Source organism: Microcaecilia unicolor, chromosome 7, assembly GCF_901765095.1.
Source record: "Microcaecilia unicolor chromosome 7, aMicUni1.1, whole genome shotgun sequence".
NCBI lineage: Eukaryota > Metazoa > Chordata > Amphibia > Gymnophiona > Siphonopidae > Microcaecilia > Microcaecilia unicolor.
In genome coordinates, this window is record NC_044037.1 from 122,747,808 (window position 1) to 122,765,072 (window position 17,265).

The 17,265-nt window shown below is 45.5% G+C and overlaps 1 protein-coding gene across 3 annotated transcripts in view; it reads left to right on the forward strand.

Moving 5' to 3' along the window:
* The window catches only part of SRRM2 (serine/arginine repetitive matrix 2), a 438,109-nt gene that overhangs the window by 382,399 nt on the left and 38,445 nt on the right, over window positions 1-17,265 (forward strand). For all 3 annotated transcript variants that reach the window (XM_030209921.1, XM_030209923.1, XM_030209922.1), the window contains 3 exons: window positions 7,075-7,389; window positions 7,775-7,885; window positions 8,092-8,187. In XM_030209921.1, the coding sequence (XP_030065781.1) occupies window positions 7,075-7,389; window positions 7,775-7,885; window positions 8,092-8,187 (522 nt within the window). The remainder of the gene's footprint in view (window positions 1-7,074; window positions 7,390-7,774; window positions 7,886-8,091; window positions 8,188-17,265) is intronic.

Here is a 17,265-nt window from a genome sequence, read left to right on the forward strand (position 1 = left end):
AACCAAGCTTCATCTGGGCGTCCTCCCTCCCCCCGGGGTTAAAAGTTAATTAAGGAGGATCATTAAATGCCAGAGAAAACAAGTGGGCCTTTAGGAGACTGCAGACCAGGAGACAGCATCCTTAGCTAGATACGGCCTCCAAAACTGAACGCAATAGACATAGGCGGTCAGTGGCCCAACTGTTTGGGGAGGCTAAAGGGGGCGGGGTTAGGGGTGGAGCCAGGGGTGGAGCTTAAATCCATAATTGTCTGATAACACACAGAAAAAATAAATAAATAAAATAAGTCACAATACCTTTTATTAAATTTAGATATTAGATATGTATCATATGTCAAAGAATAAAGTGGTTGCTCAAAGCATTTACTAACCACAATCGCTCAACTGTAAAACACTATGCACAAATTTGTGCAAAAACACACTCAGAACCTTACTGTACCATAACACTAGGCAGACCCTAATACACTAATATACCACCCATATGGAAAATGCAGACTGTCAACAATATGAAACAAGGGATCATAATATCACAATTCTCATGTAGTGCCACAAAACATCCTTTTAGGGTGGATAGTGTTCACAATGAGCTCCTTTTATTAACAACTATATGTTGATCCTTCAAGATTTAGTGTGTCGTGATTTAGGCTCTAAAACCCTTTCTGAAGTTTTGGTGCCACCTCAGTAAGGCCAATACTCAATCTCTCCACTGTAAAACACTATACACAAACGTGTGCAAAAACACACTCATAACCTTAGCAAACCATAACAGCACTAATTCCAAGGACAGGACGAGCTACAACCTTATGCGTGGAAAGGCAGCACTGTAATTACATCGGGCTCTAAAACCTAGTGAAACAAAAAAAAAAACCCCAAAAAGGGCTGTAAATACTACACACTAGTAGAATACTGCACCTTGATTACACATGAAAAACACATGACACAACAGATATGAAGGCAAAACTGGAAAGGTACCTCAAGAAGTCAGACTCAGCATGCAGCAATACTAGAAAAATTGAAACTTACATGCAAAATATCACAGATGCACATTTTCCAAAAGCTGACATATTCCAGTTAATACATTCTGAATAAAATACTTTTTTTTACCTTTGTTGTCTGATCATTTAGTTTTTCTTTTCGTTTTGGTCCCAGTGTCTTCTTTCCATTTGATATTTTTTCTCTCACCATGTCCACCATCCTCCTGTGTCCTTATGCGTCCTGTCTACCATCTGTAGCCCTGTCCCTATCCTTTCTCCAGTTTCAGCATCTGCCCTCAAAGTGTTCCGATCCATCCCTTAAATTCAGCAATTTCCCCTCCATCCATATCCAGCATTTCTCCCCTCCCCTCCATCCATGTGCATGTACTTCCTTTGTCTTTCCTTCCCTCCATCCTTGTCCAACATTTCTCCTCTGTTCCCTGCCCTGCACTCCATCCATGTCCAGATTTCTCCTCTCTTCCCTCCCCTCCATCCATCCATGTCCAGCACCTTCCCTCTTTCTCTCCTACCCTTCCATCCAGTGTCATCCCTCTTTCTCTCTCCATCCTTCTACCCATTACCCTCTCCCAATCCTTCCGTCTATTGTCTCCCTCTCCTTCCATCCATTGTCTACCTCTATATCTCCTTCATTCTGAACAGTTCTCTCTTGACCCTTTTCCATTCAGCATGTCCTCTCTATCCCCATCCTTCCAGTGTCTTTCCTCTTTCCCTCCCTACCCTTACATCCAGTGTCTTCCCTTTTTCTGCCCCCTCCTTCCAGCTTTTCCCTCTTTCTCCCTCCTTTCATTCAGCATTTCTCCGTCTGACAGCTAGGGTCTCCCCCAGTTTCTCCCCAGCAGCTTCTCTCTCCTGCCCTTGTCCCCTCTTTCTCCCCCCATCTTTCCACTAATCTCTCTCTCTCTGTACCCCTCTTCCATCCAGCATCTTCTCTCTGGCTCTCCCCTGCTCTTTTCCATGTCCCTGGCTTTCCCCTGCTCTCTTCCATGTCCCCTTTTTCTCTCCCCATCTCTCTCTGGCTCTCCCCTGCTCTCTTCCATGTCCCCTCTTTCTCTCCCCATCTCTCTCTGGCTCTCCCCTGCACTTTTCCATTTTCTCTCTCTCACTCCTCCAGCGTCCTCATGCATCCCACCTTTCTCTTCCCTCCCCTTCTTGCTTCCATCACTCTTACTCCTTTCTCCACCCCCCCCCCCCCTTTTCCCATTCCCATGCTCTGCCATTGCTTTCCTTCCTCCCTCTTCTCCTTAGATATGGAATCTCACATCCCCTTTGGTCGGTCTGTCTGTCTGGCATCGCTTCCCCCCCCCCCCCCCCCCCCCCCGGACTAGTGCGGTACCGTTTCACTCTTCCCCTCCGCTCCTGTCACGTCGTCTTTCAACTTCAAGGCTTCCTTCCCGTAGCAGCAGCAGCAATGATGTAAGCGCCGTTGCTTTCAGCCTGCCCCAGAAGCACTCTCTGTACAGCTTCCCGCGTAGGAGAGACGCTGTCCAGAGAAGGCTTCCGGGGCAGGCTGAAAGCAGCGGCGCTTACATCATTGCTGATGCTACAGGAAGGAAGCCTCATTGAAAGACGACGTGACAGGAGCGGAGGGGGAGAGCGGCACCGCACTAGTCGGGGGGACGGGGGGTAAAGATCGGGACCGTCGCGCACCAGTCGGGGGGGGGGGGGGAGCCGGGAGGGAGATGTTGACGAGCTCCACCCGCCCTGCCTCTTATACCGGGTGCCTATGACAATAGAGTGGGGCCTCACCAACGACTTGTACAGGTGCATCAACACCTCCTTTCTTTTGCTAGTTATACCCCTTTCTATGCAGTCTAGCATCCTTCTGGCCACGGCTGTCACCTTGTCACATTTTCACCTTCAGATCCTCGGATACCAACACCCCAAGGTCTCCTGAGTCGAGCTTACTAATCTCTCCCCTCCTATCCAGTATCTCTCTCTTTCGAGTTTCTGCACCCCAAGTGCATCACTCTACACTTCTTGGTATTAAATTTTAACTATATGTCACATAGAAACAGTTGTACATTTCTTACTAATCTCTATTTTTTTTTTATTATTTTTTACAATGCTGTGAGCCCCAATCCAAACACATCATATTTGAAGAGTATTAGAAGTGCTCAGTGAAATACATATTACTCAGGCGAGTCTACTGGAACGGTAATATGTCTTATTTAGACATCATTGCACTTCTGCCCTCCCTTGCCACCTATATCTTAGAGTGCATTTAAATATACATCGTTCTTGTTAGATAAACACTTAGCTGCAGGCAGATGTAGTCCATTGTAATCACATTGTTGGCCAGTATAGCCCGGTAGTCGCCTGAGGGCTTAGTGGATGTGTGCTCGTGAAGTTAAAACAATTTTTTAACTCATGCCATCTTCCTAGTACGGCTTGTAAGCAGTAAATCTTCCAATCTCAGCAATGTCCTTCGTTCTCAACACACACACATGGTGTTTCGCTATAGTAAGCGTCATCAGGAGAACCTAAACCCGTCTGGATTTCGATGCTGGTGTACTGCTTCTCCCTATAAACATCAAAAAAAACTCCACTAAAAACGGTAGTCCACTGATAACTAATACTGCCTAAATTCTAATTTTCAAGTGTGCCATAGTCTTCATCAATACCAAAAATCTTAATACAAAATCGCTGTGGCATACCTGAAGATGGGCCGCCTTCCACTCCCACGGTCCAACCGTTACACCCACGCCGGCACATGCGCGGTATTTCAAAGCAAAACAGCTCATGACGTGCACTCAGCTGTTATTCTTGTTCCAATCAGATCAAGTGGGGCTGCCATAATGTGACGAATGATGTCCCCGGTCACTGTCATTCATGCAGCCACTCGATCAGCCCCCAAGGGGCCACTGTATCCCATTGAAATATTGTTCTCTGCTCAAAGTGCCTCAATTTTCTAGTGATGTTCCCGCCATGTATGGCTTTCATTTGTTTTAATACTACATATTTGAGGTCAGAACGGTTATGTTGTGCCTTAGTCCAATGGTCAACTAAAGGGGCCTCCCTTTTTTGCGTCCTTAAATTACTGATGTGTTCAGCGATACGCTGTTTAACTTTCCTTATGGTTGTTATGACTGGGGATGTGAGCCTTTGTGCCCCGACTGAGCACGGCGAAAATAGAGGGACACCGCACTCAGTCAGGCAGCCAGACAACCCCTAGCTTCACCTGGGAAGCGACCGCCGTTCCCCGAGAATTGAGCCCCCAGGTGCAGGCGGCGACCAGGACTTCCGGAACCGGTGGGGTTGCACGGCCACTGACTCGACAGGCGGGCGAGCAGACACAGTCCCGGAGCAAGGAGTCAGCGGTGCAGCGAAAACAGGAAACAGTCCGAGGTCTGGGCAGGCAGCAACACAGCGCGTAGTCGAGGAGCAGTTCGAGGTCAGGTACACAGGAAAACACTGGAACACTGATAGCCGGCTGTGGAACACAGAGGTAGACCACGACCTCTACGCAAATAGAAGCAGGGATTTAAATAGTTTAGGAATTAGGCTCAAACATGTGCAGCTGATCCAAGATGGCTGCCCCATCAGAGGACATGCTCTACGCCCAAATATGGGCTTCCTTCCTGAAACTACCCGACTCCAAGATGGCTGCCACCACCTGACGCCCATCCCAAGATGGCCGCCCTAACCTGGAGATACCCACATCCAAGATGGCCGCCGCATCCTCAAATGCCCATACCCTGCACAAGCAGGCTACACCTCTGGACAAGTGTAGCAGAGCGTAACAATGGTGTACCCTATGTACCATTTACCACACGGGCAAATGATACCGTAGACGTGAGATGACTCACAGTCGGTAGACTTCAACTGAAAAGGTCTTCAACTGAAAAGGTTTCCCAGTCCGAGGATGAATGACACAATATACAGTATACACAATGTTGACAGGAAGTATAGCGTGCTACATGCTGTTCTTCTGTCTTGATGGGCTTCGTTTTAAGTATTTCTCCTAGATTCCTAGCCCTAGTGGTAGCGAAGAATGGTAAGTCCGTAAATTGCACTAAAGACAACATCACCTCTCCCTGGACATAGTCAAGAAGTTTGTTCAATATTGGGGGTACCAAAGCACCCACAGAACTGGCTCCTATGACTCTTTATTCAAGAGAGAGACAGATAAGTTTGTTCAGAGAAAGGAGCGGTTATATATTAAATGCTAAAGCTATGGGAAATGCATCCACAGAAAGTTGGATAAGTTTCTGGAGGACATGCAGATAGTAATCTGGGTGATGTCATTTTTAGGTCAATGAATGCAAATAATCTTGGGGAACAAACCTGTGAGAAATTTGGGTGATTTCCACCACCTGTTAGATTCCACCTAGAGAGGCAGTTGAATTTGTGAACATGATCCTTTCGTTCTAACTTGTGTAACTATCCAGCTTATTTTCGAAAGAGACGGACGCCCATCTTCCGACACAAATCAGGAGAAGGACGTCCGTCTCAAAAACAGGTATAATCGAAAGCTGAATTTGGACGGCCCCAACTGCTTTCCGTCACGGGGACGGGCGAAATTCTCGGGGGCGTGGCCGAACGGTAGCGAAGGCGGAACAGGGGCGTTCCGGGGCGTGGTTAACAGATGGGCCTCCGCGCCTGATAATGGAAAGAAGCAAGACGTCCCCGAAGAGCATTTAGTCCACACAAAGTTGGTCCTGTTTTTTTCACGACCAAGCTTCCAAAAAGTGCCCAAACTGACCAGATGACCACCGGACGGAATCGGGGATGATCTCCCCTGTCTCCCCCAGTGGTCACTAACCCCCTCCCACCCTAAAAAACAAACTGTTTAAATATTTTTTCAGCCTCAAATACCATACCTAGCTCCATGACAGCAGTATGCAGGTCCCCTGAGCAATTTTAGTTTAGTTGGTGCTGTGCGGGACCCATGCAGAAAGCAAAAATCGGAAGAAAAAAAAACATGCAAGTGCAGTAAGGGATGTACAAAAAAAAAAACATGCAAGTGCAGTCAAGGACGTCCAAATTAAAACAATAGTAATAGGGGGATTCGAACCAGCCACCTTCTGATTACAAGACTAGTGCTCTAACCACTGCACCACTTATTCAGTTGCTTAGACATTCCTTCCCTTTCCATTAAGTCCCTCCAAGTTTCTGTCAGCCAATCACAGCTCATTTACCTGACATCGGTGTCAGCTAAACGAGCTGTGGTTGGCTGGCAGAAACTTGGAGGGACTTAATGGAAAGGGAAGGAGGTCTAGGCAGCTGAATAAGTGGTGCAGTGGTTAGAGCACAGGTCTTGTAATCAGAAGGTGGCTGGTTCAAAATCCCACTATTACTATTGTTTTAATTTGGACGTCCTTGACTGCACTTGCATGTTTTTTTTTTGGATGTCCCTTACTGCACTTGCATGTTTTTTTTTTCTTCCGATTTTTGCTCTCTGCATGGGTCCCGCGCAGCACCAACTAAACTAAAATTGCTCTGGTTTGAATCCCCCTATTACTATTGTTTTAATTTGGACATCCCTGACTGCACTTGCATGTTTTTTTAATTTGGACATCCCTGACTGCACTTGCATGTTTTTTTTTTTTTTTTTGGACGTCCCTGACTGCACTTGCATGTTTTTTTTTTCTTCCGATTTTTGCTCTCTGCATGGGTCCCGTGCAACACCAAGTAAACTAAAATTGCTCCAGGGACCTGCATACTGCTGTCATGGAGCTAGGTATGATATTTGAGGCTGGCATAGAGGCATCTCAGGGGGACCAGTGCACTACGAATGCTGGCCCCTCCCACGACCAAATGACTAGGATTAGGTCTGTTTTTGAGATGGCCGGCAGCGGTTTCGATTATCGCTGAAAACCGCGGACGGCCATCTCTCGGTCCAGCGATCTCACCATTTGTGTCGTCTATCTCTAGAGTCGACACAAATGATGGGATTTCAGCGGGCCGAACCGTATAATCGAAACCGAAGATGGACGGCCATCTCGTTTCGATTTTACGGTTCGCTCCGCCTCTTCGCGGAGCCGTCTCCGGAGATGGACGTTTTTACACATGGGCGTTCGCGTTTGATTATGCCCCTCTATATGTTGGGGCAAGTCATGCATAATTGCTCTTGGTTTTCTAGGTGTCCAGCTCCCATTTTAAAGGAAATAGACCAGAAGGAGACTGAAAAGGAGCAGCAGCAGCAATTGACAACAGCTCCAAAGATTCACCCAGTGAAGAGGCAGTCTTGTTCCTCCAGCTCTAGTAGCAGCAGCAGAAGCTCATCCTCATCCTCTTCATCTGACTCAGACTCTTCCTCTGACTCGGACTCTTCCTCCTCCAGCTCTTCCTCTTCTAGCTCCTCCTCTTCATCCTCATCGTCATCACAATCCAACTTGAAATCACAGGCTCAGCTAAAAGCCGGAGCCAAAGAGAGTCCTTCATTATCTCCAAGGCGGTAGGTGCAGTCAGTTCTACTTTCCTGTTTCCAGTGTTCTAAAATGATGAGGCAGTAAAAACAGGAACATGTCTCTGGCTCCCTCTTCAGCCCTGAAGCATTGTGATGCCCATTCTACCTGTCTCTCACATCCCATGAATCCCTCAGTGGTGCCAACTTCTGTAAATGCTATCATATTGCTAGATACATACCTGAATGTCCCTCCCTAGCATAGTGATTTCCTGCATGATGTTGTGGGAAGATTTAAGACTTGACTTTAGAGTACATAAATATCCTGCATACATGAAGTGCCACACAAACACACTAATAGTATATGTGCTTAGGTCACACTGATCCACTTTCTGTGGGCATAATTTTGCACTGACAATCTGCTCTTCTTGTCTAGTCCTCGAAGTCCACGGAAGCCTATTGATTCCTTGAGGGACTCTCGTTCCCTTAGTTACTCCCCTGCAGAACGTCAGAGGAAGTCTCCCTCACCAACAGTTGCCTGCCGAAGGTGAGTGCAGCCTGGAAACAGGAGCACAAGACTCTTGAATCTTTCATCTGTGATCTATGGGAATTTGAGTTGGGAATGCTGTCATATGTTGGGTTGGAGAGACATGTAAGGTCTTGGATTCAGACTAAAATGGAAGCTTAAGAACCTGGGGGTAGGATACAGAAGGTATAATGCAGTGTTTTAAATATTGTTTTATTTCCTTTTAGAGAGAGAGATTCTGGGAGAAGCCGTAGATCACACAGCAAGTCGCCTTTAAGAAAGCGCAGGCGTCAGTCTCCTAACCTGAACTACTCCCGCCAGAGGTAATGTTTGTGATATGCATTCATTCGTTCATTCACAAGCATTTCAGCAGTTGTCAGAAAGCCAGGAAGCTTGAGAGTGTATATCACATTGTAAAGGTCCCCGTTTTCTTTATTTTAAAAAGAGAGGGAGGACAGTTGGTAGAGGAATAAGGGATAACAGCCCATGTACGCATTGAAGGCTAGCTTTTAATCAACCTTTTTAAAAAAAATAATCACTTGATTCACTTGCAGTAGGAATCTGGTGCATTGGGGCTCATTTTCAAAGCACTTAGACTTACAAAGTTCTATAGAAACCTATGGAACTTTGGAAGGCTAAGTGCTTTGAAAATGAGCCCCCATGTAACTTTGTAAGTCCTAAGTGCTTTGAAAATGTGCCTCCTTGTGTATTTTTAATAGATGAATGTGAGATCCTGACTGGAATGCTGACATTATCACTGCCAAAACTTAATGTTTTCTGAAACTGTCATCCTCAGCATTCGGGGCTGGTTCTGTTTGAGTGGTTTAGAAGCCTTTATAATTTTTTATTCTTAATTCGCAGATCTTCTGCACAATAATCTACAATAATGATATATGTTTTAAAAGCCTATGGAACATTAGTTTTATTGAAGTATATCCCCTTACTGCTGGTTCCATGTCTAGAACTGAAATCTGTGTGTTCACAAATAACAACTGAAAACAAGAAAGGTGAACTTCCTCAGTGGTTTGGGATCTGGTGTGCACATGATTGGCAGTTCTGTATCCTAGCATCTACATTTACACATCCCTTACACATTTACAAAATACTATCATTTTCACATGTATGTGTACATTTGAGCAAGTCAGTACTAGAAGGGCACTTGAGCGCTATTCTGTAAGGGCACGCATAAGTGGCATAGCACATAAATACGAGGGTTGTAAACATGAGTGGGGCTCCCTCTTATGCCCATAACTTGCTGAATACCATGCACCAATGAGGGATTATGCTATAGTATTGTGTAATGGAATGTAGGCACCTAGTTGCCATTGTAGAATAGGCTTTCACCATACATCCAGTGGGCCATGAAGAAAACCTTCACCATGTTGCCACATGCCTTGACAAAAAGTGTGAGCTCAGTTGTGGTGAAGAAGCAATGTTCTCATTGCAAATTGAATTTGTATCCCCCTCTCCCCAATGAGAAAAAGAGAGATCACAACACCATAAGCACCTTCAAGGTTGCCAGGCAATCAGCAGATCATGGAGTGCCAACTAAGCCATTTGCAGAAGCCAAAGAGGGTATAACAAATACAGGACTCAAGAAAGGCATGGACAGAACACATGAGAATACAGGGGCCCAGCACAAGGAAAGATGCCTTAGAGAAGCAGGATGGGATTCTTCCCCTTGTCAAACGCTCCTCCCTTACCACCAACCTCCTGGTAACTGCTTCCTGCCTCATGCTTGTCCTCCACAGCCTTTGCCCTCCATAGGGAAATCTCTGAGGCCATGTTTCTCCAACTGCTCTCGAACCTCATGCTAGATGCAGTGGCTACAAGGTCACCTACCAGTATTTTGTATCTGACTACCATCGTGAGGAGCTCTCAAGGAGTTGCAAATTCCCCCAGTGCCAAGAAGGGATTCCCGCGAGACATGCATCTCTCGCTGTACTTGAGGTTCGTCATAAATAGGGACCAGAAGACAAATAGTATATTTGTTTATAATAATAATATATTTATATACTGTCTTAAACAGGCTGTTTACAAATATAAACCTAAAAGAGTACAAACCAAGATAAGTTCCCCCCTCCCAAAAAAAAGGGGAAAAACTTGAATATAAACTGAGGAGAGGGTCTTTACATTCAAGTGTACAGTACCCCCTCCCCCCACCCGATGATGGGCATTTCTTTCTCCATACACCCCCTCGGTTAGCGGCTTTAAATTTCAGCTCCTTCCAAGTGCTTATTGTTTATCCTGGGGCAGCTGGGTGTCCCAGGTCTATAGAAGGGCTGGATGGCTGTTTGCTGCTTCTCTGCTGCCAGTTACAGGTAGCTGAGGGGTGCCGGGGAAGATTGAGGCAGCTGGAGGCAGAGCCACAGGTCCTGCCGCGAACCCGGAAGGGTGCACGGCAGGAACACTTTGAGGCAGTGAGAAACTGGGCCTCCAAGAGAAGAGATGCTTTAGCTTGTTCTTGGGTCTGGTGGCAGCGGCTCCTTTCTCATTATGCACTGGGCCGGTGCAGGGCCTTGAGCATGCGCAGATGCTCAAGACCCTGCACTGGCCTATGGCATAACTTTTCTCAGCATAGGCCGAAGGAGGAAGGAGCTTAAAGTTAAAGCTGTAATCACGGGGGTGAGGAGAATGCCAGTAATAGTGGGGAGACTCAAATATAAACCAAGATCCCTATTTTGGGGCCCTTTTTTGGCTCAAAAATCTTGGTTTATATTTGAGTGTAGAAGGTACACCAAAGACGACAGAAGTTATATTCTCCGAGGACAAGCAGGTATAATGTCTGTCCTGATTTAGATTGTAAGCTCTTTTTGAGCAGGGACTGTCTTTTCTTCGTGTTCAATTGTGAAGCGCTGCATACGACTGGTAGCGCTATAGAAATGATTTATAGTAGTAGTAGTAATATGGGTGACGTGATCCACGGATTCTGGTATGTGGACACTGTCGAGTGCACTGTCACTTTAAATGTCTGAGACAGTGCCCCCATCATGCATGCTTGGGTGCCTTCCTGTTTGAGCGCGGGGCCAGCAGTCTTTCGTTTTCCAGGGAGCAGAGAGGTTGTAGTTTTGATCTCTCCTCAGCATGAAAAATGTTTGCCTTTTGGTGCCTTCCTTTTTTCAGAATACTTTTTCTTCATATTTTCCTTTTCAGTAATAATTTATATAGTTTAATCATTTTTTATAAATTTTTTTGATTTTTCAGTTTTCACCCCAAGGAGCCTCTGAGCCCCAGGAAGCATCGACCTTTTTTTGGTACGGAACTACTCAAGTCCCCTGGGTCATAGAGCCTTTTGACCTTGTGTCAACCATTTTTCCCTCAATGTTATTGAAGGTGCCGAGTGGCTTTAAGAAGTGTACTCTATGCAGTAGGATTATTTCAGGCAAAGACCCCCATAATTGGTGTGTTCGGTGCCTAGGTCCAGACCACTTCTGCCAGTGCACGCAGGCGAGGTCCCTTAAAGGCCGCAGATTCCAGTGTGGAAAACATTTTGGTTCTGCATCGAGCATGTCAGGAGGTTCGGTACTTGACGTGGAACCTGCATCATCATCAGGTGCACCCATTCATCATTGAGAGGGTGCTAAATTGGACTCATGCCATGAACATGTCAGGACTCTTATGTCCTCATCGGTGCTGCATGCATTGAGGGACCTGCAGCACAAAAAACCTAAGCAGCATCATCGTTCTCCCTTCAGACACTTGGCCCATATCTCCCCTGCATTGATGTCCTCGATGCACAGGAAGCATCTGTGCCTTAGTGACTGCTCTCCTTCTCTCCAGCTCATATCTCATAGAGAGTCTTGGAGATCTTCCAGATCTCCTACACTCAGGCTGCATCCACATTGCTTTCTCAGCTGGTACCGACGCTTACCCTTTATGAGAAATCCTATGGTATTCCATCTGATCCTTCTCTGCCACTTCAGTGGCGTAAGTTTCCCCCACATATCCTTTCCAGGCTTTGTCCGTGAGATGGCTCAAGCTATACCTTTTAAACTAGAAAGAGAAGAACCTCATTCAGAACTTTTTTTGAAGTTCTAGATTGACTCTGCTTAGAGAGGATATTACAGTTCCCCTCCATTCTGTTATGAAAAATACTTTACTAAAAACTGGTTCTGATCAGATTGCCCAAAGAAAATTGACACAATATATAGGATACAGAAATGTGCAGAGTTTGAAAAAACACAACTACAACATAATGGTAAAGTCTGCTATAAAATGCACTTGCAGTGCTAGATCTCATTCTTCTGCTCCTCCAGGCAGAGAAGCGAGAACATTACTCTTTTGGCAGAAAAACTTTTCAAGCATCAATGCTAACCACTCGCATATTGGATTCCACCATGTATTTAAAATCCCTAATATAGAGTACACTATCCTTTTCAGAATGCCTTCCCTGTGACAAGGAGAATTCGATAAAATTCACAGAAAACTTCTAGATTGTCGTAAAATCTTGCGAGGCAGGCCTTTGATGTCTCTTCATGTATCTCCGCCTTATTAGTAGCAATATTCCAATTATCCTGGCTCAGGGTCTCCGACCTTGAATGTACTGTCCAGGAGTGTCTAGCACAATGGTTTTGAAACATTCTCGGATCACGGCACCCCTAGGTTACACATTTCCTCTCAGGTCTCCTCCCATCCATCACCACCACTGCTGCCTGTATTGAGTCCTACCTTTTCTGGTGGGGAGGCCTGAGCTTTAGAGCAAATTGGTGGCATGATTCAGCCACTGGCACCTGCATTCCCACATGTGCCCTCCTTCTCTTCTTCCTTTCCATCCAGCATCTGCCCACCTTCTCTTCCCCTTTCCATCCAGCATCTGCCCACCTTCTCTCCCCCTTTCCATCCAGCCTATGTCACCTGCTCCCTCCTGCAATCCAGCGTTTGCCACTTCTATCCCCCCCCCCCCCACACACACACACAAACACACCCCTGCTGCTGCTGTTTCTTTAGAGCAGCAGCAGAGCAAGCTACAGCAACATGAAGCAGGACTCTTTATTCGTGTGGCTGCTGGTGGTGCCCCAGAACAGGAAGTGACATCCAAGGAGCAGGACCATCAACTGTGTATGGAGAGTTCGGCCCCGCGGTGGCTGCAGCTTATTTGCCACTGCTGCTGCTTATCTAGAGAAAGAACAGCAGCGGCTTGAGCAGGAGGGAGGTGGAGAAAATATGCTGCAGCGCCCAGGGGTGGTGCGCCGCACAGTTTGGTAACCGCTGGTCTAGCCAGATGTCCCTTGTCGTGGAGAAAATTTGTTTGGTGACAAAGTTGAGGAGGTGGCCAACCTAATTTTAAAACATACAGATACGATAAAGACTCTTATCTAGGCCTCAAACTCCCACTGCTGTTTCCTCTACTAGAAGATTTCATCGGGTTTTTTTTGTTTTTTTGTTTTTTTATTTGTACCCCGCACTTTTTCTCACTCATGGCAGGCTCAATGCGGCAGGCAGTGGAGGGTTAAGTGACTTGCCCAAAGTCACAAGGAGCTGCCTGGGCCGGGAATCGAACTCAGTTCCTCAGTTCCCCAGGACCAAAGTCCACCACCCTAACCACTAGGCCACTCCTCCACACCTACAACTACTATTACTTATCACCCCTACTCTGCCCACCCCAACGGACTATACCCCAGTGCTCCCGTCCAAGACAGCAGTGGGGATAAAAATCCTACCCTCTCAATCTAAACAACAACCTAATTTTTGACTCCTTCCTAGAGAGCATTGCCACTGTACAGTTGTCCATGCCAAGCGATCTACCTGTCAGAGGGAGACTCATTCTCTTCCAATAGAGATGGCATCTCATAATCTCTGACCAATTGGTCTTGCATATCATCTAACACTGCTACGCTCTGCATTGGCAAAAAAGACACCCCAGTCATCCAACAAGAGAGTCTTGTTTCAACTCCCGCCAAACGAGATTACTTCTAGAGGAATTCTCGGTCCTCTTCTGACAGAATGCAGTAGAACCAGTTCCTCCGCCGGACAGGTGTCAAAGGTTTTACTCCAGATATTTTCTCATTCTGAGAAAGGAGGAGTATGTCCAATTCTCAGTCTACAAGACCTAAACAAGTATCTCCTCCAGCAAGGTATCCCTGGGATGACTACTTCCCATGATAACAACTCAACAGTTGGCTTTATAAGAACATAAGAATAGCCATACTGGGTCAGGCCAATAATTCAGATCACAAGTACCTGTCAGAAACCCAATTAGTAGCAACATTCCATGCTACAAATCTTGGGGCAAGCAATGGCTTCCCCCATGTCCACCTCCATAACAGACTATGGACTTTTCCTCCAGGAATTTGTCCAAACTTTTTTTTTTAACCCAGGTACACTAACCACTGTTACCACATCCTCTGGCAGCGAGTTCCAGAGCTTAACTATTCTTTGAAGAAAATATTTCCTCCTATTTCTTTTAAAAGTAATCTCATTGAGTGTCCCTGGTCTTTGTACTTTTTGAAAGAGTGAAAAATCGATTCACATCTACTCATTCTATACCACTCAGGATTTTATAGACCTCAATCATATCCCCTCTCAGCTGTCTTTTCCAAGCTGAAGAACCCTAACCTCTTTAGCCTTTCCTCATATAGGAGTTCCATTATCATTTTGGTTGCTCTTCTTTGAACCTTTTCTAATTCTGCTATATCTTTTTTGAGATATGGTGACCAGAATTGAACACAATACTCAAGGTGAGGTCGCACCATGGAGTGATACAGAGGCATAATATTCCTGGTCTTATTTTGCGTCCCTTTCCTAATACTTCCTAGCATCCTGTTTGCTTTTTTGGCCACCGCCACACACTGGGCAGAAGATTTTGGCGTATCGTATACAACACCTAGATCTTTTTCTTGATTGCTGACTCCTAAGGTGGACTCTAGCATCAAGTAAATATGATTCAGATTATTCTTCCCAATGTGCATCACTTTGCATTTGTCCACATTAAATTTCTACTCATTCTATACCACTCAGGATTTTATAGACCTCAATCATATCCCCTCTCAGCTGTCTTTTCCAAGCTGAAGAACCCTAACCTCTTTAGCCTTTCCTCATATAGGAGTTCCATTATCATTTTGGTTGCTCTTCTTTGAACCTTTTCTAATTCTGCTATATCTTTTTTGAGATATGGTGACCAGAATTGAACACAATACTCAAGGTGAGGTCGCACCATGGAGTGATACAGAGGCATAATATTCCTGGTCTTATTTTGCGTCCCTTTCCTAATACTTCCTAGCATCCTGTTTGCTTTTTTGGCCACCGCCACACACTGGGCAGAAGATTTTGGCGTATCGTATACAACACCTAGATCTTTTTCTTGATTGCTGACTCCTAAGGTGGACTCTAGCATCAAGTAAATATGATTCAGATTATTCTTCCCAATGTGCATCACTTTGCATTTGTCCACATTAAATTTCATCTGCCATTTGGATACCCAATCTTCCAGTTTCCTAAGGTCTTCCTGCAATTCTTCTCAATCTGCATGTGTTTTGACAACTTTGAATAGTTGTGTGTCATCCACAAATTTAATCATCTCACTCATCGTTCCAACTTCCAGATCATTTATATGTTATAGCACCATTCCCAGTACAGATCCCTGCACATCTCCACTATTCACCCTCCTTCATTGAGAAAAATGGCCATTTAATCCTACCCTCTATTTTCTGTCCAATAACCAATTCCTAATCCACAACAGAACATTGTCTCCTTTGCCGTGACTCTTTAATTTTCCTCGGGACTCTCTCATGAGGGACTTTGTCAAAAACGTTCTAAAAATCTATATACACTACAGCAACCGACTGACCTTTATCCATTTGTTTATTCACGCCTTCAAAGAAATGAAGCAAATTGGTGAGGCAAGACCTCCCATGGCTGAATCCATGCTGACTCTGTCCCATTAAACCATGTTTATCTACCTATTCTGTAATTTTATTCTTTAAAATAGTTTCCACTTTTTTGCCCGGCACTGAAGTGAGGCTTACTGGTCTGAAATTACTCAGATCAACCTTGGAACCCTTTTTAAAAATCAGTGTTACAGAGGCCACTGTCCAGTCTTCAGGTACTACGGACAATTTTAACGACAGGTTACAAATCATTAACAGATAATCAGTTTCATGTTTGAGCTCTTTCAGTACCCTGGGTTGTGTGTCATCCATAAGCAAAGAATTCATTCAATCTCTCCGCTATGGCCTTGTCCTTGTGCCCCTTTTGCTCTCTAGACCTCAAGGAGACACATACCCATATATCTATTCTTCCTGCTCACAGAAAATTCCTTTGCTTCCGCTGTGAAGCTCTACATTATCAGTGCAAGGTCTTATCATTTGGCTTTGGCCTCGACTCCTTGAGAAATACTAAGCAAGTGGGGCGTCCACGTCTTCCCGTACCTGGACGATTGGTTAATCAAAGCATCCTCTTAGGAGACTGCCCACACTTCCATGCAGTCTACGATACAGCTCCTACATCTCCTCGCATTTGTCATCAGCTACCCTAAATCACATCTTCAGCTGGTACAGTTCTTAGAGTTCATAGGGGCTCTCCTCGACACAACTCAAGATCGAGCATTTCTCCCTCAACTGAAGGCGAACAGTAGATTATATTTCATCACTCAGGTATCCCAGTTGACTCATATATCTGCTAATCATGCTCCGCCTTCTTATTCGCATGGCTTCAACAGTCCATACAATGCCATTGGTTCATCTTCACTTTCAAATTCGTCAGTGGACGCTCTCCTGGTCCCAAGACATGGGATTACTATCTGCTCAAATCCAAATAACCCCACAGCTATGCCACTCTCTGCATTGATGGATGGTGTCCCACAATCTTACCAGAAGCCTTCAGTTCCAACCCCCTCCACATCAAGGTTCTCACCACAGATGCTTCAGTGATGAGTTGGGGAGCTCACTTTGATGGTCTCCATACAGAGGGTTCTTGAACTCCACGAGAGCAACAACATCATATCAATCTTCTGGAATTGTGAGCTGTTTGGAATGCTCTCAGAACCTTCCAGAATTGTATTACCTGAACCAACAGGGAGAAAACAGATTTTGCCTCCTTTGTCGCCAAGCAATCCAAATTTGAACTTGGGCAACTTCTCGCAGCATCCTTTATAAGAGCTGTTTATTTAACTGGCAAGCAGAATGCCATAGCAGACAAACTGAGCAGAGCCTTTCAGCCTCATGAATGGTCTCTCAGCACCTCAGTCGTTCATCAGATATTCCAGGGGTGGGAAACACCAGCGATAGACCTGTTCGCTTCTGAGAACAACAAGCTTCCCTGTTTCTGTTCCAGACTGTGCACCCAACTGTATAGCCCTAGATGCCATCCTTCTCTACTGGAGGATGGATCTTCTAGTCGCTTTTTCCCCACTGCCTCTCATAGGGAAAACTATTCTTAAACTGCATCGAGACCAGGGAACCATG